General features: G+C 34.9%; 1 protein-coding gene across 12 annotated transcripts in view; it reads left to right on the top strand.

Moving 5' to 3' along the window:
- The window catches only part of RTTN (rotatin), a 145,665-nt gene that overhangs the window by 66,175 nt on the left and 51,860 nt on the right, over positions 1-27,630 (top strand). For all 12 annotated transcript variants that reach the window (XM_021099277.1, XM_021099282.1, XM_021099245.1 and 9 more), the window contains 7 exons: positions 1,381-1,600; positions 9,755-9,883; positions 10,770-10,880; positions 13,367-13,525; positions 14,759-14,830; positions 23,621-23,810; positions 25,396-25,487. In XM_021099277.1, the coding sequence (XP_020954936.1) occupies positions 1,381-1,600; positions 9,755-9,883; positions 10,770-10,880; positions 13,367-13,525; positions 14,759-14,830; positions 23,621-23,810; positions 25,396-25,487 (973 nt within the window). The remainder of the gene's footprint in view (positions 1-1,380; positions 1,601-9,754; positions 9,884-10,769; positions 10,881-13,366; positions 13,526-14,758; positions 14,831-23,620; positions 23,811-25,395; positions 25,488-27,630) is intronic.

Genomic DNA, 27,630 nt, shown 5'->3' on the forward strand with positions numbered 1-27,630 from the left:
AATGGTATCAGGTTACTTTGCTGTTGACCTGTGAAAAATATGAATTTATATAAATAACTTTTTAGGCTTTGTGTAAGTACTGTGTATTTCTAAAACTTTAAAAAGTACTTAGATGACAGGTATATAAAAATTATAATCTTTAAAAATCATACCCTTACATCCCTATAACTTTGTGATGGAATAGGTAATAATATAGTTAGTAATGATCAGTTTGGAGTCCAAAGATCTATAAAAGTAAAGAAAATTTGGATTTTATTCATTGCTTTGTTAACAATGATATTATTCTTCCATGAATTACTTCTTTGGATCCATGCTTGGTGATTTAATTTCAGGGATTTTTTCTTTTTTCTATTTTTGTTTTTTTAGCACCGTGCCTGTGGCATACGGAAATTCCCAGGCTAAAGGTTGAATTGGAGCTTGCAGCTGCTGGCCTACACCACAGCCACAGCAATAGCAGATCTGTGCTGTGTCTGTAGCCTACACCTCAGCTCATGGCAACGCCATATCCTTAACTCACTGAACAAGGCCAGGGATCGAACCCACATCCTCATGGGTACTAGTCAGATTTATTACTGCTGAGCAATAATGGGAACTCTAGGATTTTGTTTTCTAATAGAAAAATATTATTTTGATTTTTCTATTTGACAGTTTTGTTTAAATTATGTGCCAAATTCATTAAAACCTTTTCCTTTTGTAGCTTTCTGGGGAAAAAAATTATATGTTTTTAGCTAATTAAAAATTCAATTTTTTTACTAATACTGAATGATTAGAAAGTATAGGTTTAATGTTTGCCAAGTAAAATTCATTTAAATTTTGCATTTAATTTTCCAACTTTCAATTTCATTATTGGAAGGCAATACTAATATCGATTTATGCATTTTTTTTTTTTTTTGTCTTTTGTCTTTTTAGGGCCGAACCTTGGGCATATGGAGTTTCCCAGGCTAGGGGTCAAAATGGGGCTGTAGCTGTTGGCCTACACCACAGCCACAGCAATGCCAGATCCGAGCTGTGACTGTGACCTACACCACAGCTCATGGCAACACCAGATCCTTAACCCACCAAGCGAGGCCAGGGATTGAACCCACAACCTCCTGGTTCCTAGTCAGATTCATTTCTTCTGTGCCACGACAGGAACTCCCCTATGCATTTTTAAATATAATTGTTACTTTATTTTAAAACATATACTCTGGATGGTATATATTAACCTGTTTTCTTGAAAAGTCTTGTTTTGAGAGGGTATATTTTCTGTCGTTTGCTCTAGTTCATACTTTATTTGCTGTTATAGGAAGTTGTTAGTAACTCTCCACCACCAATAAGAAAGCCCATTAAGCCCATTGCATTTGTTCTATGATTGATTTTTTTCCTCCTTTACAAACACAGGAAATGCTTGGAACTTTTTTACGTTTTCCAAACGCAGCTGGCTCTGAAACTGCTCCAGTGCCTGAGAGTAACAGATGCCCCTCATTTCTACGGGCTGCCCTCACTTGAGAGGACTTTACGTGGGATGGCCCACCTCACAGCATTTCCCGGATGGAGCTCACACTCTCCTCTCACAAAGCCACTCGAAATTTGTGTGAAGTACTTGTCAGGTCTCCTCGAAGTAAGTGAAAACAACCAGTGACTATAAGAGCAATAATAACCCCCCATAATGGCTATTTTCTATTTATTGATTGCTCAGTGTGTGTGAGGAACACTGTTAGGCACACCTTATGTGTTACTCTATTTAATGTACTTTTTTTGCTTTTTTGGGAGTTTTTTTGTCTTTTGTCTCTCTAGGGCCGCACCCACGGCACACGGAGGTTCCTGGGTTAGGGGTTGAATTAGAGCTGTAGCTGCCAGCCTATGCTACAGCCACAGCAGTGTGGGATCCAAGCCAGGTCTATGACCTACACTACAGCTCATGGCCACGAAGGATCCTTAATTCACTGAGCGAAGCCAGGGATTGAACCTGTGTCTTCATGGATACTAATTGGTTTTGTTATCCACTGAGCCATGATGGTAACTCTGTTTTTCTTTTTTTTTTTTTTTAAAGGCCACACCTGGAGGATATGGCAGTTTCCAGGCCAGGGATTGACTCTGATCCACAGCTGTGTCCTATGCTGTAGCTGTGGCAACACCAGATCTTTAACTCACTGCACTGGGCTGGGGATTGAACCTGCACCCCTGCAGCTACCTAACCTGCTGCAGCGAGAACTCCTCATGTAGATTATTATTCATTGTTTATGTCTCGTCATAATGGTTAAATGTTTTAATGACTTTTATTAGCAAACATGTAAGATTACTTTTATGAATAAATTCATTTTCAAGAAAAATAAGGCTTACATTTCATTAAGCCCCTGTATTAAGGTAACTTGTTTATTTGCTTTTATTAACCCTTTTATTTGTGAAATATAACACATGGAGAAATCACACAAAACAGAAATATGTAGCTTGTCTATTATCACAAAATGAGCACCCATGTAACCACCCCTGATCCCACAGTGGAGAGTGACGAGGACCCTGGAAGTTTTCTTCATACCCACTTCCAGTTTCTATTCCTCTCTGGAAAGGTAGTTGTTATTTTGATTTTTATGGTAATTACTCCTTTACATTTCTTGATGGTTTTACCGCTTAATTATGTGTTCATATACAATAATTTCTCATTCTTTTGATTTTGTTAAGTGGAATTGTATGTCTGGCTGCTTTCTTTCTAACATTATGCTTATGAGGAGTTCCCATTGAGGCACAGTGTGTTAAGAATCCAGCTGCGGTGGTTCAGGTTGCTGTTGTGTAGGTCAGCTGTGGCTTGCATTCAGTCCCTGGCCGGGAAACTTTCATATGCCATGAGTGTGACCAGAAAAACAAAAACAACAGCAACAAAAAACCATTGTGGTTATGAGAGTTACTCATTTTGCTTTCTGTAGGTGGAGCTCATTAATTTCACTTTTTGTATACTATTCTCTCTGCCATAATGTTGAAGGACAATTTGGCTTCTCTTTTTCTTCCAGTTTAGGGCAATATTGGATATGGCTGCTGTGCACATTCTTGTTTTGTGTTGAAAATGAGTATATTATATATATTTTTTGTAATTTTATTTTCTAACTATGGTTGATAAATGGAAATTTTTTATTTTTTTATTTTTATTTTATTTTTTTGCTATTTCTTTGGGCCGCTCTTGTGGCATATGGAGGTTCCCAGGCTAGGGGTCGAATCGGAGCTGTAGCCACTGGCCTACGCCAGAGCCACAGCAACGCAGGATCCAAGCCGCGTCTGCAACCTATACCACAGCTCACGGCAACGCCGGATCGTTAACCCACTGAGCAAGGGCAGGGACCGAACCCGCAACCTCATGGTTCCTAGTCGGATTCGTTAACCACTGCGCCACGACGGGAACTCCCATGGAAATTTTTTATATGTTAGTCATGTACCCAGCAATCTTTGTTTCCAAGCTCAGAGGAAAGACCTTTAATGTTTCATTTTTTAGTAAGCTGTTTATGGTAGTTAATTAAAGTCGGATAAAGGACAGTTTCTTCTAATCTTACTTTGCTGAGTATTTTTTTTTTTTTTTTTTTTGACTTTTGGCTTTTAGGGCCTCACCAGCAGCAAATGGAGGTTCCTAGGCTAGGGGTTGAATCAGAGCTGCAGCTGCCAGCCTACACCACAGCCACAGCAACGCCAGATCCTTGACCCACTGAGTGAGGCCAGGGATGGAACCCACGTCCTCATCTATGCTAGTTGGGCTCGCCAACCACTGAACCACGATGGGAACTCTGAGAATTTTTTTTTTTAAATCATAGGTGTATATTGCTTTTTTCAGTTACTTTTAAGTTAATCATATGATTTTTTTTTCCCGTATTCCATTAAGGTGATAGATTATATTAGTTGATTTTAAAATGTTAAACAACTTTACATTTCTGGAAAAATTTCAACTAGTTGTGATCTTTTTGTATATAAACAGATTTAGTTTGTTAATATTTTTATAATTAATCTACCTATTTTTATAGACAAAAAAGTTTCTAGAATTACTGCATCTATCTTCTTTCTCGTAAAACTTTTGTCAGGTTATAAAAATAAGTCCATCCTTATACATGTATATTTTCTCTTTTTCTTTATATAACTTTCGCTTTTTTTTCTTCTTTGGAGTAGTTGATTTGGTGTTAGTTCTTCCTTAAATGTTAAATAGAATTTGATGGTGAAGCAATCTGGGACTGGAGTTTTCTTTTGGGAAAGATTACAGATTAGTTGAATTTTTAAAGTAGATCTAAAATTACTCAGATTTCCTATTTTTTTTGTGTGTCAGTCTTAGTAAGCTATGTTTTACTGGAATTTTACCTGAAATTTCAAATTCATTGCCCTAAAATTGTTCATCAAATCATCTTACTTTTTAAACATCTGTCAGATCTGTAGTGAGGCCACATTTCATTTTAGTTATTCCATATCTCCAGTTTTCTCAATTGGTCTTACTGGTAGTTTGTATGTTTTATTAGCCTTTTCAAAGAATGAACGTCTGGCTTTGTTGATCCCCTCTTTAATGTTTTTTCCCCCCTTTTATTAATTTCTGCCTATATTTATTTCCTTCTTACTTTTGTTTAATTTATGGCTCTTTTTCTATCTTTTTAAGGTGCAGTCTTTTTCTTTTTTCAAAAATACATTTTTAGTTCTAATTATCTTTCAGGCATGGTCTTAACTTTATTCCACACATTCTGATATGCCATGCCTTTATCATCATGTAGTCTAGTATAGTTTTAGAATGATACAGTGGATATAGCAATGATGTGTTTTTGTAAGAGAACAGCTTTACCGAGATGCCCTGGCAGCCAGCCTTGCGTATTTGCACATAGGCCACATAGGCAGGGCTTAACTGTAGCTGAGATGAGCTTTCCGTGATCCTTTTGGAACTTGAGAGGAATTGTATGTCTGGCTGCTTTCAATGAGCAATGCTCCAAGGCCATTGCTCATTTGCCTCACTCTTTCTTAGAAAGTCTGTCATGGGCCTATTTTTATCCCCTTGGATTCTGGTGAGTGGGCTTTCTGCCTTGCTCCCCATGGGTACAGCAGTGAGCTGTGGAGAGCTTAGCTGTAGCCTGTCCTGAGAGCCTCAGCAAGTACCCTCCCATTGTATTGTTCTCTTCTGGCCCCATTGTTTCAGTGTCACTCTGTAAAAGGGATACTGGGAGCTGGCACCTTTGCCTACTCTTGTTTCTGCTTTTTATATAATAAACTGTCTCAATCTAAAAGTGGCTCATTGTTTCCTTAGTGACCAAATTTATCAGCATTCCTTGCCTTGAAAGCTTTAGCAATAAAGGTTGGCATCTTTAACTGTGTTAGAAATTCAGGAAAGGCTCCAGGAGGAGGCAGTGTAGGGAGAGGTTTAGAAGATCAATAAACTCAGAAGTGATGAGCATTCTAGACATGGAATGTTTTGACCAAATCCTATCTAGAACTTCCTATTCCTTGCCACTGTTCTCTTCCTACCACCAGATCATCCTTTAAAACAGAAACCTTTCATTCTGATCTCCTTTTTTCAAGTGCATTAGGCTCTTTATAATATTTCTTTTTTTTTTTTCTTTTGTCTTTTCTAGGGCCGCACCTGCGGCATATGGAGGTTCCCAGGCTAGGGGTCTAATCAGAGCTGTAGCTGCTGGCCTACTACATAGCCAGAGCAACTTGGAATCAGAGCCATGTCTGTGACCTACATACACCACAGCTCATGGCAACACCAGATCCTTAATCCACTGAGTGAGGCCAGGGATCAAACCCTCAACTTCATGGTTCCTAGTCGGATTCGTTAACCACTGAGCCACGACGAGAACTCCCCTAATCTTTCATTTTGACTCTTATATCCATTTTAATTTTTATACCACATTTCTTAAAGTTTTAGTTAAATTTGCCTCTTATCATTACATACTTAAAAAAGTCTATTTCTTTTATATAGTTTCTTCTCTTTTTAGGTGGCAAAGTTTAAGATCTTACTTGTTCATTTATCTTCGCTTGGTAAGCCTTTTCTTACTCTTTCAGATATAGTCACCCAAGTATTATTTGACTGACTGATCTCTTCTATAGGTTATGTACCTGAAGCAGTTTATATATGCCACTGTTATGGTACTTAATACATTGTATTTTTATTTTGCCTTATGCTTTGATCTATTAGACTGTGAGCTTATGAGAATCATCTATGTACAGTTTCCACTATTATAGCTCCCCATTGGCCTAGCACAGTGATTTTTACATAGTGGACAGATAGTGAATCATTTAGTTGTATCATAGCTATGACTTTAAAGTTAGAATAAAGTTTAACTTTGGGGAAATGTGACATAAATGAATGTTAATGATGTGTGTTTAATTTTTGTATTTTCATTATTAAATCATGCTTTAGGTGATGTTTGTATATTCACCTGTAAATCATGCTTCAGATGATATTATCTAGGATTTGTTTCTAAAAGTACATCTTGTTTTTTTTTAAAGATTTTAAAATTCTAAATACTCTCAGTTTTACTGTAAAATTTAATATGAATTTTAGTGTGGTCACTTTAATGAAATAATTTTATCTTGAATAATTATAAATACTGAAAAAGGGCAGACTGTCAATATGTTATCTCATGCTTCAAAGTGTCCATGATCAGAAAATATGAATCTTTAGAACAGATGTATTAGCTTAAGACTTAAAAAGTTTTTTAAAGAGTCAACTCCTCTAATGCATTTAATATAATACCACCTATAACTACCTAATTTATAGCGTTATTTGTAATGTGATTTATAAATACTCTGTTTATAAATCTTTTGGAACACATCTCCTCTATTAAGTGATTTTTATCTGTTTCAGATTGGAGATATACGAGGACATAATTGTAATTGAAGAACTTAAGTATTAGATTATATTTAGAAACTATCAGAGGTACTTTTGTTTGTAAAATTGTGTTAAGAGGAGAGACTTCAGGTCACACCTCTGTTTCAAATACCTGAAATTAAAATGAGCTTTCTATGTTATTGGAGAACAAAAGGGATTAGTTCTAGGTAAAAAGTCTAGGCAAAAAGACAGTAATATTCTAAGCCAAGTTGTCTTTGAGGTAAGAAAAAACAGCACAGTTTATTAGCTAAAGAATAGATAGAAAGTATAATCTATGTTTTATAATGTTTCATAGTTATGAAAACCTGATGAACAAATCTTGATTTGGGGTACATTTTATGCTTCATACAACATCATGGGAAGAAAATCTTTATGTCGTTACATTAAATGAAAAGATAATAATATGAAAAAGTCTGTCACTTTTGTTAGGGATTGTGGCAGAGTCCTATTTAATCTTACTTGGATCCTTCTGCTTAATTACTTAATTAGCTAAACAGATTTCTTTATTTTACTACTGACTATACTGATCTTTTAGAGAGTAAAATAATATTTATGTGAATGGACGTTGAAACAAAGTCATTGTTAGTCCAAATGATTTGCTTCATAGTTTCTCACTAATTAAAGCTGATTCCTTTTCAGATGGGAGCTAAAATTCATTATTAGATATTTTGTTTCTGCCCAGTGAAATTTGAGTACGAGTATTAGCTTTTCATGGTTGAGGAATGAGACTTTTAGATTAAGCATGATGCATTATGGTAGGTGAATAAACTATGATAATTGTTAAAAATCATATATGAAGTGTAATTTCAGGGATCTGAGAATATATCAAGTTAACAGGAGATAGTATCAAAGTAATACTATCCCTTATAAGTAGACTTGTCCCTATAAGCTAGAACTAAAACCATGATGATACAGGAAGTTCCCATTGTGGTTAGGAGTTCCCATTGTAGCTCAGCAGGTTAAGACTGACTAGTATCCATGAGGATATGGTTTTATCCCTGGCCTCCCTCAGTGGGTTAAGGATCCAACATTGCCATGAGCTGTGGTATAGGTCACAGTCTCAGCTTGGATCCCATGTTGCTGTGGCTCTTCTTAGGCTGGCAGCTGCAGCTCCTATTCCACCCCTGGCCTGGGAACTTCCATATCCTGTGGGTGGGCCCTAAAAAGCAAAATAAACAAACAAAAAAACCATGATAATATAGCTCTCTCCAATGGCTTATAACAAGATAATAAGGAATTGATCATTTAGGTTTTTACTTCTAAGATGGTCCTTTAAAATTTTAAACTTTTAATTATGAAAAATCTCACACATATGCAGAAGGAATAGTAGAGCAGAGCCCATGGAGCTGTCACCTATGGTTGTTAACCACTGGCCCATCTTGTTTCATTTTCAGACATACTATACAATTGTTTGGTTTATGAAAATTCTAATTTAAGTCAAAATCCCAAAGTTATCTTATGAATAAATTACTTTTGTTAAATAAGCTGTGCCTAACATGATTTATATTTATGCTTTTTTCTTTTTTTTTTAAACTAATCTGTTCTTCTGCAGGTGCTTAAAAGAATCCAAACTAAAAAGTAGTCTCTATTATAAGACCAAATAGCTTACATTAAAGAATTCTGTGCTGAATAAAAGCATTCAGAGTCCTTGGGTAGATGAATTAAAATTCTTTCTGTTGTATTAGATAATAAGTAGTTTTGATTGCTTTGACTCACACAAGTTTTTACTTCATAATATATTGGCACCTAAATATACTTAGCATGCTTTTTATTTTATTTTTGCATTTTTGGGCCATACCCACAGCATATGGAAGTCCTCAGGCTAGGGGTCAAATTGGAGCTACAGTTGCCAGCCTACACCACAGCTCATAGCAACGCTGGATCCTTAACCCATTGAGCGAGGCCAGGGAACGAACTCCCATCCTCATGGATCCCATCCTTATGGATTTATTTATTTTTATTTCCCCAATACAATTTTTTTTCTTACTCTACAGGTTCATTGACTGCTGAACCACTAAGGGAACTCCCTTAGCATGCTTAAAAATATATATATATATTTTTTTTCATATATATATATTTCATATATATATATTTGTGAAGTATAACATCTTTTTACTTTGAATTTTTTGTTTGTTTGAATTGAAAGCTATAAAGATTCTTGTTATTCAGTGTCAACAAATATTTATTGAACCCCTCTATGGAGGACAATAAATGATTTACACAGAAATGTTCCAGAAGAGTTTGTCACATATTTTAAAGGATTTTCTTGATCAGGTAGAAGGACTTTTTCTCACACTGCTGTCTCTTAACTCCTGTTTTCATTCTGATTGTGCTTCTTAGATAAGGGCATGTTGCTTCAAATAAGAAACATTTCTTTTGTTGTTCTTGATGGAAATATGTTAAGGCCACAGATATGTGGAAGAGAAAAAGTTGGCATAGTTGATGATTAAATACTAAACATATAGTTAAATATGAAGTAGAAATCTAACATTGCCCAGAAATGGAGAAACTGTCTATTTACACTTAAGCCATAATTCTGGAAAATCTAACCTAACTCTTGGTAGTTAGAGTTTTATATAGCTAGCAATTTCTAATTCTACTTTTCAACAAGATATTTGTAGAATAAATTATTTTACTTGAAGTATACTCTAAAGCATATTTTAAATCACAAAATCTCCTAGGAGTATACTACACATTCTTTGTACAAATTCCAAATGGAAAAAAAATTTAAATCAAGAATATTTGTTTTAGTTGCAAAATACATATAACATACAATTTACCTTCTTAACCATTTTTAAATGTATAAACTAAAGAATATTATAATATATTTTATGTGTTTAGGATTCAATTCAGATAAGTCAGTAGAAAGTTATGTATTTATTCACTAAGAGTAAGGCCACCACAAATTTGTTTGCATTTGTTTTTCAGGTTATTACTTCTTTTTATGTGGAGCGTGGGGGAAATGCTATGTCCTTCATGGGAAAAGGTGTCACAAAGAGCACGGTTCTTTGCTTGCTTCACTTATCCCATGAGATGATGGCCCAGGCCCAGAGCTCGGTGAGAGCATTGAGAGCTGCCTGTTTTCCCACAGTTGCTAGAAAAGGAATGTGCTTTGTCTAATATGTCTATTCTAGAGAAACATCTCTTCTGACTTCTGTTTAGGAAACAAAAGTGATTTATTTTTTATTTATTTATTTATTTTTATTTCCCCAATACATTTTTTTTTCCTACTCTACAGCATGGTGACCCAGTTACACATACATGTATACATTCTTTTTTCTCACATTATCATGCTCCATCATAAGTGACTAGACACTCTCATACTGAGTGAAGTCAGAAGGAGAAAGACAAATAACATATGATATCACTTATATCTGGAGTCTTATATATGGCACAAATGAACCTTTCCACAGAAAAGAAAATCATGGACTTGGAGAATAGACTTATGGTTGCCAAGGGGGAAGGGGAGGGAGTGGGATGGACTGGAAGCTTGGGGTTAATAGATGCAGACTCTTGCCTTGGGAACGGATTAGCAATGAGATCCTGTTGTGTAGCATTGGGAACCATGTCTAGTCACTTATGATGGAGCATGATAATGTGAGAAAGAAGTGATTTTTGACTAAGATGTTTCTTATAAACTGTGTATTATACAAATCTGAATTTTACTTGAAATTTATTTTGATTGAAATCTGCATGCGCTAGAGAAGTACATTTTGTCTAAATTATGGTGAAAATAGCTGTTCTGAGGAACAGTTCTTATGTATAATTTTTTAAGGAGGAGCTGAGATTTTTGTTTGCCTTTTTTGGCTAAATAATGAATTAAAACCAAGTCGTAAGAATATTTTTACTTTGTTTTGATTTTTAAAAATTAAATTATTTTAAACTTTTTCTGTTTTACTCTTAGAAACTTCTCTGAGTTTCTGTTCCCTCTTTTTCTTTCTAGGAGTGGATGTCACTTTGGTTCTTGCCTTTAGGTGGTCATAGTGAAGAACACGTGCCCACTCAACAGGGGTTGGCTTGGTTGATTCCACTGTGGGTTGATCGAGACCCAGAGGTCAGTGTGAAGGAAAATCGATCCCATTATGTGTCGATTAAAAACAAATGAAATAAAATATATATGTATATACATATTTGTATTTTCCAAAATGAGTTTATTTTTAGTGACTATAAGTTAAGCTATATTTACCCCTGTCTTAGTCAACTAGGGCTGCCTAATAAAATACCATAGACTGGGAGGCTTGAACAAAGAAATTTATTTTCTCACACTTTTGGAGGATGAAAGTTGTAGATGAAGTTGTCAATGTAGTCAGGTTTGGTGAGGACTCTTTCTGGCTCTCAGGTGGCTCCCTTTTCACTGTATGCTCATATGACCTTTTCTCTCTTCTTATAAGGCCACCAATCCTATCAGATTAGGATCACACTCTTATGACCTCATTCAACCTTAATTACCTCCTAAAAGCCCTGTCCTCAAATTTGGTCACATTGAGGTTAAGACTTCAATATATTCAGTCAGATTCAGAGTACAGATTAAAAATAGTAAGAAAGGATGTATTATAGAATCTATCACTTTCAGAAAGAACAGCAAAAAATTAATTGGAGAAGTCCAGCCATTTTCAAACACTTTGGAGGGATAGTAGCCAAGTGATGTTTGAGTGTCATTTAATAAGAAGAGTACCATTACAGTACAAGAATAGCACTGTTACAGTGCAACATTTTATATCATAAATCAGTTTTCCAGTTTAGCCATTTGTTCACTGATTTAAATTTTTTTTTTTTTTTTTTTTTGCCATTTCTTGGGCCGTTCCCACGGCATATGGAGTTTCCCAGGCTAGGGGTCAAATCAGAGCTATAGCCACCAGCCTGCACCAGAGCCATGGCAACGCAGGATCCGAGCCGCGTCTGCAACCTACACCACAGCTCACGGCAACGCTGGATCCTTAACCCACTGAGCAAGGCCAGAGACCGAACCCGCAACCTCATGGTTCCTAGTCGGATTCATTAACCACTGCACCACGACGGGAACTCCTGATTTAATTTTTTAAACTACTTTATTGACATACAAAAAGCTATACATATATAATATGTACAACTTCATGAATTTGGAGATATGTAAACACCCCTGAAATAGAAACACATCATCAGAATCAATGCTATAAGCATATCCTTCCCTTACAAAAGTTTCCTTCTATCTTTACTGTTTGTCTTTGTTATTAGAACACTTAAGATCTACCCACTTAAGTGTATAATATAGTGCTGTTTACAGTGTAGAGGTACATTCATTAGCCACATTAAACTAGGAATGGTTGCTTGACTGAGCTGTGACTACATTGTTTTTTGTACTCTGTAGTTATCAGTGAAACTCTGTTTTGCAATCAGAATTCAGAAGTTCTCCAACATATGTAGTTTGAGCAGCACTTTTACACCATATCAGCCTTATCTGAAAATATTTTTTATTAAAAATAATTTTGGGGAAAATACTAAGTGACTTATAAAACGATAATTCAGTTACCTCTTTTAGACAAGTTTCAAAGAAGTTAAAACCATTTAAAGAAATAACGAAAAATTAAGGAAAGGTAGAATGCAATCATAGGTATCCTCTTAAAGTGAGAAATAAGAATCATGTTCATAAAAGTAAGCACTATGCTTTCCCTAGAAAAAGGCTTTTGAATTATAATTTTTATTCTTATGCCTGGTTTTGACTTTGTGGTTTTTTTTTTTTTTTTTTTTTTTTTGTCTCGGGTTTTGTTTTTTGCTTTTTAGGGCCACATGTGCAGCACATGGAAGTTCTCAGGCCGGGGGTCAAATTGGAGCTACAGCTGCTAGCCTACACCACAGCCAGAGCAATGTGGGATCTGAGCCGCATCTGTGACTTACACTGCGGTTCTCCGCAATGCTGAATCCTTACCCCCACTGAGTGAGGCTGGGGATCGAACCCGTATCCTCATGGATACTAATCGGGTTTGTAACCCACTGAGCCACAACGGAAACTGCCATATTTGTTTTTTTTTTTGTTTGTTTGTTTTATTTTTTTTTTGTCTTTTTGTCTTTTGTTGTTGTTGTTGTTGCTATTTCTTGGGCCGCTCCCGTGGCATATGGAGGTTCCCAGGCTATGGGTTGAATTGGAGCTGTAGCCTCCGGCCTACACCAGAGCCACAGCAACGTGGGATCTGAGCCGCGTCTGCAACCTACACCATGGCTCACGGCAACGCCGGATCGTTAACCCACTGAGCAAGGGCAGGGACCGAACCCGCAACCTCATGGTTCCTAGTCGGATTTGTTAACCACTGCGCCACGACGGGAATTCCCCATATTTGTTTTTATTTAACTTTTATTATCTGTATTTTATTTTCTTAAATCATGGAATAGGATTTTTTATTCATTCATAAACTTGTAGGACAGTTTTATTTAAAGGACTTTTGTAATTTAAGGTTATAGAGAAAGTGTCATAAAAGTATGATATTTTATGTACAAGAAAAATAAAGGGTTCATGTTGTGAAATTGGATTCTTTGGTCTGACAACGTTTTCTTCATTTTGAACAGGTGAGGTTCACTTCACTGGGATTAGGATCAGCACTGACCACCCTTGAAACTGGCTGTGTGGCTTTGGCAAATAGCTGTCAAAACATTTCTGGTGGGCTCTGGGGAACAGTGCTGAACATTCTTCTGGACCAGTCAGAATGTAGCATGGTGCGCCGGGAGGTAGGTCTGTCTTTTAGTTCCTCCTCCATTTTTTTCTCTTGGAAATCTGTTGTGATAGTTCTCATAAACCATATTCCCTGTTCAACATGGCGAGCTGACCACTGACCATTGTCTCCTCTTCCTGCAAAAAATCCAAATGAAATAGTAGAGAACTAAATGGTATTGGTTCACAGTAAAAATAGGAATCCTTTACTCTGAAAAATCAAAGCAGAATTCGGTGTATTTTAATATGAACTCTCTCTTATTACACATTGAAAAGTAGTTCACAGGAAAAAAAATTGCTTTTATATTATCTCAGTGTTTAAGTGTATAAATCTTTACTTAAGATAAGGGGCTTTCAGAATACTCTGTAGTATTTATTATATAACATGTAAGAGGAAAAGTAAATGCTATTTTAATTTTTTCTGAATAGTTTATGGATTTCTTTTTTGCTGCTTTTATCAAAGTGATGATTGATGGAGACCATTTTAAGAACAGTAATCAGATAGTGCTTAGAGGCTTATAAAGAAAATAGCAGCTCCTGGGCCCACTGTTAGCCAGGTTCCAGTTCCAAAATCCTAAAGCTGTAGTTTTCTCATTTGCTTTTTAATAGTAATGTGTAGCTTTACTTGTAGCTACTTGTAAAGTAGCTTTCTATTGATTTACCAAGTTTAAAGATTATCCGTTGACTTCCAATTAAGATGGTTGAAGATTGCACTCCCTTTGGATCCCCTCTGTTTCTCTGGTTATTCTCCTGTAATTATGTCATAATCTTTCACTAAATAGATAATCATTGTTTGCATTATTATGATTATCTAACATAAACATCTTCAGGGCCCAAGAAGTTAAGTTGGATGTTTGTGGTTTGTATTTCTAACTAGCAATTTTTTAGTGAGAGGAGCTTGTATGAGAGAGGAAGAAAGAGAGGAGAGAGAGGTGTGTTGGTGATCTGTAAGAGGATAATGGAAATATGAAAGTATATTTCTGAAGTCCTACCAGAACAGTTTATGTTTTCTAACTAATTTTTTAGAAAAATAGGATTCTGAAATAGGAAAAAATATATTTCCTGATGAAGTAGTTCCCCCCACTATTATGTCATCACCTAACAAGATGAGTTGGGAAGTTCTCATAATGACTTCTCAGTGTGTACAGTTGCCCAGGGTAATGCTTTTTTGTTATTGAATTACAATATATTGGTTATTTCAGAGATGACAACAAGATGGCAGTATTGACATTTTTTTCCTTTAATTTCAGGCTGCATTTATTTTTCAGAATCTCCTTGTAATTCCAATGCCTTCAGTAGTTATAAAGGATTATACTTGGCAGGTAGGTGACTTTAAACAATTATCAGCCTAGTAGATATTTGAGATTAATTGATGATAAAGTTTCAGCATATATATATATACACATATATATGTATGTATGTATGTATTTCATTAACAATGAAACTTTATTATACAAGCCAATAGGATCTCTTAAAAGAGAAGGTAGAAATTCTCTTATGCTTGATTAGATGTACAAATTCTTCTCCATAGTGTTAAAAATTCATTTAAATAGAAATAATCATCATATGTACTAGGTACTCTTCTAGAAGCATGACAAATATCAGCTTGTGTAATGATTTGAGTTATGAACCATTATTATCCTCGTATTGTAGATGAAGAAAATTTAGTATAGCAGGTTTAAGTAGTTTGCCCTAAATCACACCCTTTTCCTCTGAGTCCAGGCAGTTTCTCTTTCCCACTCATTATATTGTCTATCTAATTCAATAATAATAAATTTATTTATCAATATGCATTGATGTTAATGTTTTTTTTTTTTTTCTTTTTGGGTTAGTGCAGTTGGTGTCATCATTTATCTTTCTTTGGTTTCTATTGGATTAATTTTTTGTTTCATGTTCTGAATATCAAGTCAGTAAATAGTTTTACCTAACTTTTTTATAGCCTATTGCTTTTTTAGATGATTAGGAGGATAGAAAAGTGCTTTTCCTGGGGCGATCAGATGTGCTCCTCTTCTTCCCTATCTCTTAGCCCTAAGTCCTCATCCTGTATGTATGTTTATCACACTGTTGCATCTCCCCCCACCCCAAGGATACTAGACAAATCTAAGGTTTCTTTTTAAATTTTCATTAGACTATATCTTTGGAGAAATCACTGTCTCTAGTTGAGCTGCATTGAGGGCAGCTTTTTGGGCAGTCACCTGACATGAATCCAGGTGGTTGTTAAGGCCTGGATCTCATTTAACTCTTGGAAGGATCACTTTTTCCAGATTTTACAAACCCAGCCTAACTGCCAATGATTGAAAATTCCAGGCTGCTTTTCCACAGGCTTCACTAATTTGTTTAACATGCTTTCTGATAATGGTTGTTATTCACAGTCTGTGTTGTAATAAAACTGTAGGACACGAACTAGAAAAAATACCTGGGATTAATGTTCATATTAACAGGGTTGTGGTTTTGATGCCTCTTATGTAATAACTAGGTTTTGAAAGCATATTGTTCTTGGTTCAAGTGCAAATAATCTCTTTCCCATTGTTAAAGTAGTGACACTTGTATACTATAATCTTGGTGAGGTACTGTTAGCGAATTTTTTTTATTATTGAAATAAATATAAAGTCAAAAGTAATAAGATGTCCGGACTCTATCAAGCTTTTGGGACATCACATCGAACTTTGTGTAGAAGTTCACATTTTTTCTAAAAGTTAAATAATGTACAGTTCCTTTTTGCTGCTGGTGACATGCTTATTGCAGCTTTTTTATTATTCTCTAGTTCTTCATCATAGATTTTTTTCTACTAAAAAGTTGAAAATGGTAATGTTAAGTGTGCTTTTTGGAGTCTTTTGCTTTGTCTGTGTTTACTGGAATCAAAAATATTTGAGAGCTACTCTAATCCAAAATAGTACTTGGTGATGAAACTTATAATCTTAAGCAAAATTAGAAAAATAAATCTAAATGTTTTTGTGCATTTTTAACAGACTCACATTTTCTTCCTCTCTCTCTTTTTTGATCTATTTTTGGCTATTATTTTTTGTGTCCTCACTTAGCAGTATAAATAGTTGATAATCCAGTATTTGTCCTTCAGTTTTAAAAAGTTAAATCCCAAAGTGAAAACAGCTGTTCTAGTAAAGGAGATGATAGTCTTCAACTATAGATAATGAAATTTTATAACCTCCATGAAGTTGTGACATTTGTCAGTTTACTACAGCCAGAAAGAGGGTGCTACTTTCCAGCATTTTATTTTATTTTGTTTTAGTTATTTTATTTATTTAGTTATTTATGTTTACAGCCACACTTGTAGCATATGGAAGTTCCCAGGCCAGGTTCTGAATCCAAGCCACAACTGTGGCAACACTAGATCCTTTAGCACACTGCACTAGGCTGGAGATTGATCTGCGTCTCCACAGTGACCTGAGCCACTGCAGTCAGGTTCTTAACTCACTGAGCCGCAGTGGGAACTCCTCCAGAATTTTAAAATTAAAACTGTCTCTGGTAGAATGATGAATAATCTTTGGCAACCAAATGTTTCATTTACTTTTCTTGGTGTATATTTTGCAGTGTTTTGAAAGATTTAGCAGGAAGTGGTACTAGTATTTAGAAGCTTTGGAAATATTTTATTTTGGTTGAGGTCGATAATTTGATTAATTATGTCTTACAAAGAGAATTGCACTTACTACTTTGCGTTTTGCTTTGATGCCTGAAATCTAAATTGATGCCCTCCATACTCTTGATCCACTGAGTCTTGTGCAGTGTTCCCTTTATGATTATTACTGCTTTCCCTATTCTTTCAGCACACACCCAGCAGAAATTTCTATTTCATTATCACTACTGAAATTGCTGTACCTCTGGTAATAATTTGCATGTGTAAATTATCAATTATAGTCTGGCTGGGTTTCCTTTCATTGTTAAGTAAAGTTCAGTGCCCTCCTATCAAATGTGTATATACTTTGTAGCTTTATTCCTGGTTCCACATTTTTCATAACTTTATTCTTCTTTCATTTATGCTCTACTTTTACTGTCTTGTTATAATTTACCTTTCCTTGTAATAGGGCTTAAATCTTTTCTGGAATAAGGTGAGACATATATCATTTAAAACATTTTTGGGAGAGTTTTGAAAAAAATAATTTATTAAAATTATACATTTTATAAAAATTTAGTTCTTTCTTAAGTTTTAAGACTTAGCTTATAATTTTTCTTTCTTCTGCTTCTATTTATAAGCTACCAAAGTATAGCAGTCTTTTTAAAGAGCTTTTGGGTAATGTTTATTTCATTTGCAAACTTTCTTTTTTTTTAATTGAAATATAGTTGATGTATAAAATTATGTAAGTTTTAGATGTACAACATAGTAATTCATGTTTTTTAGAGGTTGTATTTCATTTAAAGTTATAAAATATTATCTGTATTCCCTGTGTTGTACAATACATTTTTTAATTTTAAAAAACCACTGACTGCTATAATCTATCTTAATCTTCCTCTTCTCTGAAAAATATTGGCATTTAATGTCTATATCATTAAATTAAGTTCTTTCCCTTGTATAACCTTTACTGCTTGCCTATTTCTTATCATTTAACTTAATCTTCCTAAATGGAATGTATATTTCAGGACCATATTTTTAATATTTAAAAAAAATTTCTTCCAGCCCCAACCACAGAGAAGATGGTGCTCCATCAGTCTTTGCTAATGTGTAGAAATGTGCAAATCATTTCATTTTTTCTGTTAGTCTTATTGATATTGCTAAGTAAATAAAGTTGAAAATCAGGTCTTAATTTTGGTAGCATAACTCCCATTATCTTTCCCTGGATAGATAAACGTACAGGGAGTGGGTGGTCATAAGGAGTAGGCACAGATAGAGAACCTCTCAGCACAGCTCTCCTGGGCACTTAGCAGCCCTAACAGGACCTGGAAACCAGACTCCTGCTGCACAAGCACCGAGTTCCTATGGCACCAGTCCTTGGTGCATTATAGGTCTTTTCACTTTTGCGTAGAAAAGTGTGGACTGCTTTTTAAGACCAATGTTTATAATGTTGGCTACTCCCTCTCTCAGGAGACCTTAAAGCATGTTTATAATGTTTATAATGTTGGCTACTCCCTCTCTCAAGAGACCTTAAACCATGTTGTGCTCCCAGTTGGCTGGTGTCTTGTAAACTGATTTCCTATAGTCTGATTTGGATTTAGTCCTATGGAATGTGAAGATTCTGTTGCTGGATTTAGTTTGAACTCAAGGATTCTTAGCCTCTTTTATGGGTTATAATCACTATCATTATTTAGATGTTCAATTTCATATTTGCTTGGGAGGAGTTTCAGATTTGGCTGGGAGGAGAAGACTCCTGCGTACTTTTAACATTTTTTTTATCACTTATTTATATATTTTTTTTCTACTGCACAGCATGGTGACCCAGTTACACATACACGTATACATTCTTTTTTCTCACATCACATGTTCCATCATAATTGAGTAGACAGAGTTCCCAGTGCTACACAGCAGAATCCCATTGCTAATCCATCCCGAAGGCAACATTCTGCATCTATTTACCCCAAGCTCCCTGTCCCTCCCACTCCCTCCCCTTCCACCTTGGCAACCACAAGTCTATTCTCTAAGTCCATGATTTTCTTTTCTGTGGAAAGATGCGTGCACCCACATGTTCATTGCAGCACTATTCACAATAGCCAAGACATGGAAACAACCCAAATGTCCACTGATGGAGGATTGGGTCAGGAAGATGTGGTATATATACACAATGGAATACTACTGGGCCATAAAAAAGAACAAAATAATGCCATTTGCAGCAACATGGATGGAACTAGAGACTCTCATTCTGAGTGAATTAAGTCAGAAAGAGAAAGACAAATACCATATGAGATCACATATCTGGACTCTAATATATAGCACAAAGGAACCTTTTAACATTTTTAATCAGTGTTTGAACACTTCCTTACTTTCTGGTATAGCAAGATGCTAAGACTTTCTCAGCCCCGCCCTGGAATCAGGTATTTGCTCAGAGAGCCCTGATTTCTTTCAGTGAAGAATGGTATATAGAAATGAGATCTGGGTCCTAAATGTGCTCATTGTTCCTAGGGAGGGGTCATTGAGTCTGTGAACTCTCCATGGACAGAACCAGACTGTTTGCATATGTGTTTAGTGTGTTGTAGAGAGATGGCTGACTCATTTATAGTTGTAGTATGTATCATTTCCATATTTGTTGTGATAATTATAATGCATATTTTTCATCTTTGAATGAAAAGATGTGTCCATCATGAATCATTATGACTATTGATTTCACAAAACAATAAATATTTGGTGTCAGAGAAGCAATATAATTTTAGCTATATTCATAATTTGTATGTAATTAGGTTTTTCTTATGTAGTTAGGATCTTTTTTCAATCTGTGTTACATTATAGCATTTAAAAGTTTGTTACAGGAGTTCCTGTTGTGGTTCAGAGGTAATGAGCCTGACAAGTATCCATGAGGTTCCGGGTTTGATCCCTAGCCTCACTCAGTGGGTTACTCTGACGTCATGAGCTGTGGTGTAGGTTGCAGACGTGGCTTGGATCTGGCATTGCTGTGGCTGTAATGTAGGCCTGCAGCTGTGGCTCTAATTTGATCCTTAGCCTGGGATCTTCCATATGCCATGGGTACAGCCCTAAAAAGAAAAAGAAAAGTAAAATGAAAGTTTCTTATATATAAAAATAATTCCATTTTTCTTGAAAATATTCTCCGTTGTTCTTAAATGTAAACTTGTTTTGCTTCATAGCTAATGGGTATTTTAGTATTGTGACACTAGGAGAACGTATGTTTTAAATATATTACAGCTTATTGCATCTTTGAGAGCAATATTTAGAAGTTAATTGGAGTATTCTATGACTTAATTAATTTGCTATTTTCTTTGCAGATTTATTTGTAATGCCCTCTGGTGAATTGCAGAGTTTTCTTTCTTTGCATATTATCTTTCTCAGCTTTCCCTGGCAGTAGTGCAGATGATCTGGCAGCCCCAGCACTCACCTGAGGGCAGGCTGGTAAGGATATAGACATCCTGAGGCAGAGCAATTAGACTGTGCTGAGTTCCCCACCTTGCCAGAAGACAGGCCCATCAATTACTGATGAATCTGTGGAGCAGAGTCTAGTATATGCATGGAGGTCTTCATTTTTCTGGCTCTTGTACATTAGTCATGTGTAGAAAGCCTAAGTCAGACTATCTTTTGTGCGTATGCTGAACCTGGCTTCACTGCTGTGATTAAAGCTCTGCTGACAATGTGCCATTGCTACCGGGAAGCTCTGACATGTGGAGATACGGGATTCAGGCTTAGTTAAAATAAGTAAAAGTAAATAATGGTTATGTAATATGTACATATTCCATATCCTTTAGTTTTCCTGAAAAAATATTTTGAATGGATTGTTTGAATTTTTAGAAAAAATTGTTTATTTCAAGTAATAAATATTCACTGTAAAAAAGCTAATAGAGCTTATAATGAAATCCATTACTCCTTCCATTCACAGAAACAGCTTTACCTGCTACTGATTTTAATTCTTCAGGTAGTTACCTTCCTGTCTCTAAATAGTATGTTTGCAATAATGTTTGATCCTTTACTCTGTCAGTATTTAGGTGTTAGCTCATTTAAATAGAGTCCTGACAATATAGTTTTACTTACTGGTCCTAGTTTCTCCCCTGGCCACCACTGCTGTTTCTGGTCTCCTTACCTATGCATCATATCTCTTACTCCTCCACCCCACCTCCCAATTAAAAAGTAAGGTGTGGTTAAGGTGTTGCTGTCCTTTACCAGTGTCTCCTCCCCCACTTCTACTGCTAATCTTTGTCAGTTTTATCTCTACTTTTACTTTGTGAAGACTGATTATGTTTAGGTTCTTTTCTGCAGCCTCAAAAGTGGAAACCAGTAATTCATTACAGAGCCATTTATTGGGGTGTGGTTAGACTTCCTTATCTCTGCTTCCAGGGCTGTGACCTCTCCAGGACTCAGAGGAAAGCATTCCTGGTGTGTGTGTGTGTGTGTGTGTGTGTGTGTGTGTGTGTGTGTGTGTGTGTGATTATAAAAAATTTATTTGTGCATTGGGTGGTTTTTTTTCCCTTAGAATTTCTATTAATTTTTTTTCTTGCATTGTGAGTCATATAATAGCTCAAGTTTTTTAAGCTCTTAATCATCCTTTCTCTTCAATTAGAATCTGCTTTCCTGGTAATCATCCTCAAAACAATTGTATTCCTACCTAAAAACAAATGCATGAATGACATTCTTCTGAGTTCTTCTTTGTTTGAAAATGTACTTAAATTGCACTGGATTGATATTTTGGGTTACCAAGTATTAAGTTGAAATCCTTCCTCCTAAGAATTTTGCTCCACTGTCTTCTAACATCTTGTGTTGTGATTGAAAAATTGGATGCCCATCTGATTCTTTTTACCTCTTTATGGATGACTTTTACCATCTTCACGTCATCTTTGATGCTCTGGAATTTTTTGATTATATGTCTTTCATTTCTCTTGCTTGACATTTATTAAACTCCTTAACTTGGAGACATAGCTATTTTATATCTTTTGCCTCTGACAATTTTTTCATATTTATTTTAAAAATGACTTTTCCTTTTTCTTTGTTTTATCTTTCCACAAATTATGTGAGTCTTACATTAGGCCTCTTGAATTAATTTTCTGTCTCCTTGTCTTTTACATTTCTATCTCCCAGTTTCTCCTAACATCGTATCCTGGGATATTCTTTTTTTCATACCAGAATTAGTTTAATTTCTTCAATCTTGGTAGGCCAAATAATTTTCACTATGGTTTATAGGCAAAGAAAAATAATCTGGTTCTAAAACTTTATTAGGTACATTTAAATATGTCTTTTATGACTTCTTTCATTATCCTTATACTCTAAATATTTTTCATTTTATATTAGTGAGAACTAGAGAAAAATGAGATTTTAAAACATTAATTAAAGGGTTAATGTGATTTCGTTAATTATATTCTTTATTACAATGATAATTATGCATATTTATAGAATAATTACTATAGTTTTACATTGTACTTACATGTGTAACTTTAACTTACTTTGAAAATATTTATAACTAGAGAGTGGATTTTCAAAGACAGTGGGTTTGTAACACCTTACCTTCTAGCAGATGGTAAACTCATCAGCCTCAGTGGGCCTTTACAGAATAAAGAAACAACAGATTTAAGAACTCTTGAAGAATTTGTTTTCAACGTTTATACAGTTTACATTCATTCATCTATTTTTGGTTAAACCCTTGTGAAATTAGACTGTGGCTGTAACTAATTCAGGAAATATAGACATGATTTTACAAAAGTAAGAATTTCAAATAATTTCATATAATCTATATAGTAAAATATTAGAAAATTGTTCTGAGCATTATTATGAAATATATTAAAACAGTATTTGTGCTACTTTGTTTAATACTTTTATTATTTATTGGGGTTTGTATATAGTTGGAGTTTAGTAAACTTAACTGAATTATTTTTAATATCGAAGTAAGTTTAATTTTAATACTACCATTAAAGAGAAGGGTTAATGGAAATAATCTTATTAATGTAATTATACCTTTAACTTGTAATTTTACCTCCGACTATTACTTTATATTCCTAGATAGTTAGTTTTATTATTCATGTCTTGGTGATCAAGCGGTGTGAGAGAAAGGACAAACATGCAAATTTCACAGTTAGTAATAAACTTTGAATAGGTTTTGACCAGACCTTTCCTGTTGTCGCTTAGATTTCTGTTTTTATCTTTTATTTTTCTTTCTTTGGTATGTTTAAAAAATATTAACTATATTATTATCTTACTAAAAAATAAACTGATGATGTGATTATTTGTATACTTTAAACTGATCCTTTGCATACTTTTAACTGTATTTATGGCTCAAATATATAATTACTTGGTTAAAGCTGTACAGTTTCATAGGAACATTTTAAACTAAGTATCCTCTCAATAGATAGACTTGATCAGCCTTCTGCCTTCAGGGAATTTGCTTGGGTCAGGTTGGTATATTAGGACAGGGACAGATGAAAGCATTTGTTGGTTGAGGGGAATGTGGAGAGACAGTGGGTCTTTTTGAAGAAATTATGTGATAAATCACTGTCGCTCTCTCCCTCTTTTCCTAAAGGGCCCTTGTGTCCATGACGAGGACTCTGGACTGTCACTCATAGGAAAACCTGCCCTTCAGGCTCTTTTATATCACTGCCATTTTTATGAACATTTGAATCAGATGGTAAAACATTGTTACCTAGGACGATATAAGTTTGATTTGAATTGTTCTGCTTTAAATGGGACTTCTGAAGGCAATGATATAAATGGTAAGTGTATTATATTTATATTGAGTTTTTTTTGTTTTTTTTTTTTTGTCTTTTTGTCTTTTGTCTTTTTGTTGTTGTTGTTGTTGCTATTTCTTGGGCCGCTCCCGCGGCATATGGAGGTTCCCAGGCTAGGGGTTGAATCGGAGCTGTAGCCACCGGCCTACGCCAGAGCCACAGCAACGCGGGATCCGAGCCGCGTCTGCAACCTACACCACAGCTCACGGCAACGCCGGACCCTTAACCCACTGAGCAAGGGCAGGGACCGAACCCGCAACCTCATGGTTCCTAGTCGGATTCGTTAACCACTGCGCGCCACGACGGGAACTCCTATATTGAGTTTTTAAATTGTTTATTTATTTATTTTTTCCGGCCGCACCCTGGCATATGGAAGTTCCCATGTTAGGGGTCCAATCAGAGCTGTAGCCACCAGCCTATGCCACAGCCACAGCAATGCCAGATCTGAACCGCATCTTTGACCTAAACCACAGCTCACGGCAACACTGGATCCTTAACTCACTGAGAGAGGCCAGGAATTGAACCTGTGTCCTCATGGATATTCAGATTCATTTACGCTGAGCCACGACAGAAACTCCTGTATTTAATTTTTAATAAACTGTAATATTTTTTAAACTGTTAAAAATGTGTTTGTTACAAAATATTTGAAAAATGTGAAAAGTACTCAGGAAAACCTTCATCTAGTTCCACTACCCAGAAATTACCTTTGTTGTGTTAGGGTATATTCCATTCTTCCTTCTCTGTATAGCTTTTGTTTATTTTACATAATTGTGTTCATATCTTATGTACATTTTTGTATTTCCTCCTTTCACTAAACATTGCCTAAGCATTTTTCTGTGTTATAAATTCTTCATGGAAACCATTTTGACATCTTATTAATGTTTCATAAGTTATTTCATGCCCTTCAGTAAAGTTTTATGTTTTTCCCCCTATTAAATGTCTTAAAGTTTTTGAAAGGTTCTTCCTAGGCAATCAAGAATGAGACCTTTTCCTCATTTTCTTATTTGTTTTGCTAATGTATTTACCCTGAAATATTTAAATATAAATTTCTAAATCACTTTTCTACTCACTGTTTAAAGAGATTAAGGGAAGAATGACATTTGATGAAGTTTTTGAACATTGTAAATAAATGTCCCTAGGAGAAAAGTGACCCCTTTAATTGGATTTCTCTTAATTGGTGTTACTGGAAGCACAGCCCTTGAACTAACAGCATTGGCTACTGCTTCCAGCTTGTTAGAAATGCAAATTTATGCCCTACTTGATTTGGGAGAAGGAATCTCTGGGAATAGGATCCAGGAAACCACTTTTAACAAGCCCTTTATGATTCTTCTGCACTTTGAAATTGGGGAGCTGGTGCTGTTGATAAATTGTGTTAGATTAAGCTAAAGGACAGTCAACTTAATATCATTAATTTTTTGTGAAACCTGCTTTATCTATAAACTAATTAAGAATAATAAAAAATTGGAAAACTTCTTAGTTCTGGATTGGTTTCATGTAAGGCGTACTTTTCCTTTTAATTGTTACAGTACCCAAAAGACTATTCATGTTGACAGTGTTCCTCTTGTCACAGGTTTAGATGACTCATTCAAGTTTTGGAGGGCTCCATCTAGGTTGTCCAATCAAGATCAAGATCCAAGTTCTCTCTCCACCTCAGAAACAATGGTATGTCCAAAGAATGCTTAAGTACTGCATTTTTAATTCTGAAAAAATTTTAATTTACATAGTAGAAAAATAAGAATGATTATGAAGTATAAGATTATGACTATAGCAGCTGTAATTTATATGAAGTGTGGTCTGTGCAGAACTAGTGTCTGCCTTGCTCACATATGTATACTTTTAGATGAGTTTTCAACCTCTTTCTTACCTTTTTTGGTAGAACTAGAAGTTCAAAAGTTTTGAAATGTTTATCAGTAGCAGTAGAAGTGAACAAATCTCATATGATTAGTTATGCTTGATTATCCTGAAATTTTGCTTAAGGACTAGACAGCTTGAAGAATGTTGACTCATTCGCATGATTCAGTGTGGTACTGATAATTTTAAACACATTTCTAAATATGTGCATCAGATAGAAGCTTGTCTTAATTATCTGAAATACCTGGAACTTATGTACACCTGCTTGCCTTTATTCCTTTTCATTTAGAAGTTGCTTTGTTATAAAAAGTTTGACATACTAAGCATTTCTAAATGATGACATGCTAGGTTTCATTCGTTTTATAAGTATACAAAGTCATTTATTCTCAACTGAAAAACATTGTGTTCAATTGCAAAGTGTTTTTAGAACAATTACTATGTTGTAGAACCTATTAGGAAGGCAAAGGCTTGACACTGCTGCTTCTAGGAAAAAAAAAAAAAAAAAAAAAAAAAAAGAGAGAGAATAATAAATAATTACGCTGACATTAATAAGATTCACATCTTAGAGTTTTTCAAGAGATTGGTACTTTTTGCTGCAGTTTTAAGGGTCTTCCCACCCCACTAGACTTAGAAGGGCTTATGTTTAGTGCTAAATTGAACCTTTATTTAGAAAAATAGAGTAATTACCCCAGTTCCACTAGATGTCATGCTTTTCTTTGCAAACTAGAAATAGTGTGTGTCTTTGTCTCAATAAGAGGAATAATGGTATGGTTAAATGTCAAAGGAAATTGTATTAATTGATTATTTAGTTCACAGAAAGACAGCATTAATATGTGCTTAAAAATAATTCTTCTAAGACTACTCTGTTTGTTTAAAGGGCTATAGATTAACTTTGAAATCTTTGTATGTTCTTCAGTCCTTTCTTTATAGCACGTATGCAGTAAATAGTAATTACTCTAAATGACTTTGTTATCTTAGCTATTTTATAGATATCAAGTTGTGTTTATCCTATACAAGGAGGCTTAAGTACAAAAAACAAAAACAAATCAAGCTTTTGCATTTCCCTATTTCATAATAAAAGATAAATCTTACAGTTAGGATAGTAGATTTTCTGAGAAAAACTTTGGAAATAGGTTACTTATTATGATCATTGTTAAAAGAGAAGCACCTCTATTAATGTGAAAATATTTAACTTATTTATGTTAGGATATCATGTAGACTTTTAGAAATATATTCCAATGAAGTCTTTTTTAAAGAATTCTTATAGATAGTCTTGTGTAAGATTTACTTCTTGTAGTTTCTCAAAAGATTAGTATTATCTGTTAGAATTTTTTACAGTCAACTATTTTCTTTCTTTCTTTTTTGGTTTCCTAACAGAAGAGTTTTGGTATTGGTGACTTTTATTCACAAAAAAGTAGTCTAATTACCCCAGTTCTACCACTTTTCATGTTTTCCTTACTGTATTAGAGGTACTGTATATCTTGTTCTAACAGGAGACAAATTTGCGGGATTTATTTACACCGGAATAACTTTAAACCTAAATTGCCATTACCCAGATCAACTAATAGTTTCTCGGTATAAGAAAATGTTAAAGTTACAAATTGAGTTGTCATTTGAGTGGATATAAATCTTGCTAATAAGCTTATCTGGTTATTTATGTCATTATTTTGTGTCTCTCCCAGAATTGAGAAAAGATGCAGCTTGTTGATTGGTTTGTTTTCCACTTTGGCTTTCTAAGCACTATCTTTGATTTGGATCAAATCATTGTGCTGATATGTGTGCTCTTGCTGGTTCGTCATCCATTCTGTGCTGTCACTGCCACATTAGGTACTTTATGGTGTTAACTAATGAATATTAGTTTAGTTATTTGGCAAGAGTTGGAAGGATTGGGACTTGTATGTTTTGTAAATTACAGATGAAGTAAGGACTGTCATTGTTACCTTGGGGGCATTGC

This window comes from Sus scrofa, chromosome 1 (genome assembly GCF_000003025.6).
Source record: "Sus scrofa isolate TJ Tabasco breed Duroc chromosome 1, Sscrofa11.1, whole genome shotgun sequence".
Classification (NCBI taxonomy): Eukaryota; Metazoa; Chordata; class Mammalia; order Artiodactyla; family Suidae; genus Sus; species Sus scrofa.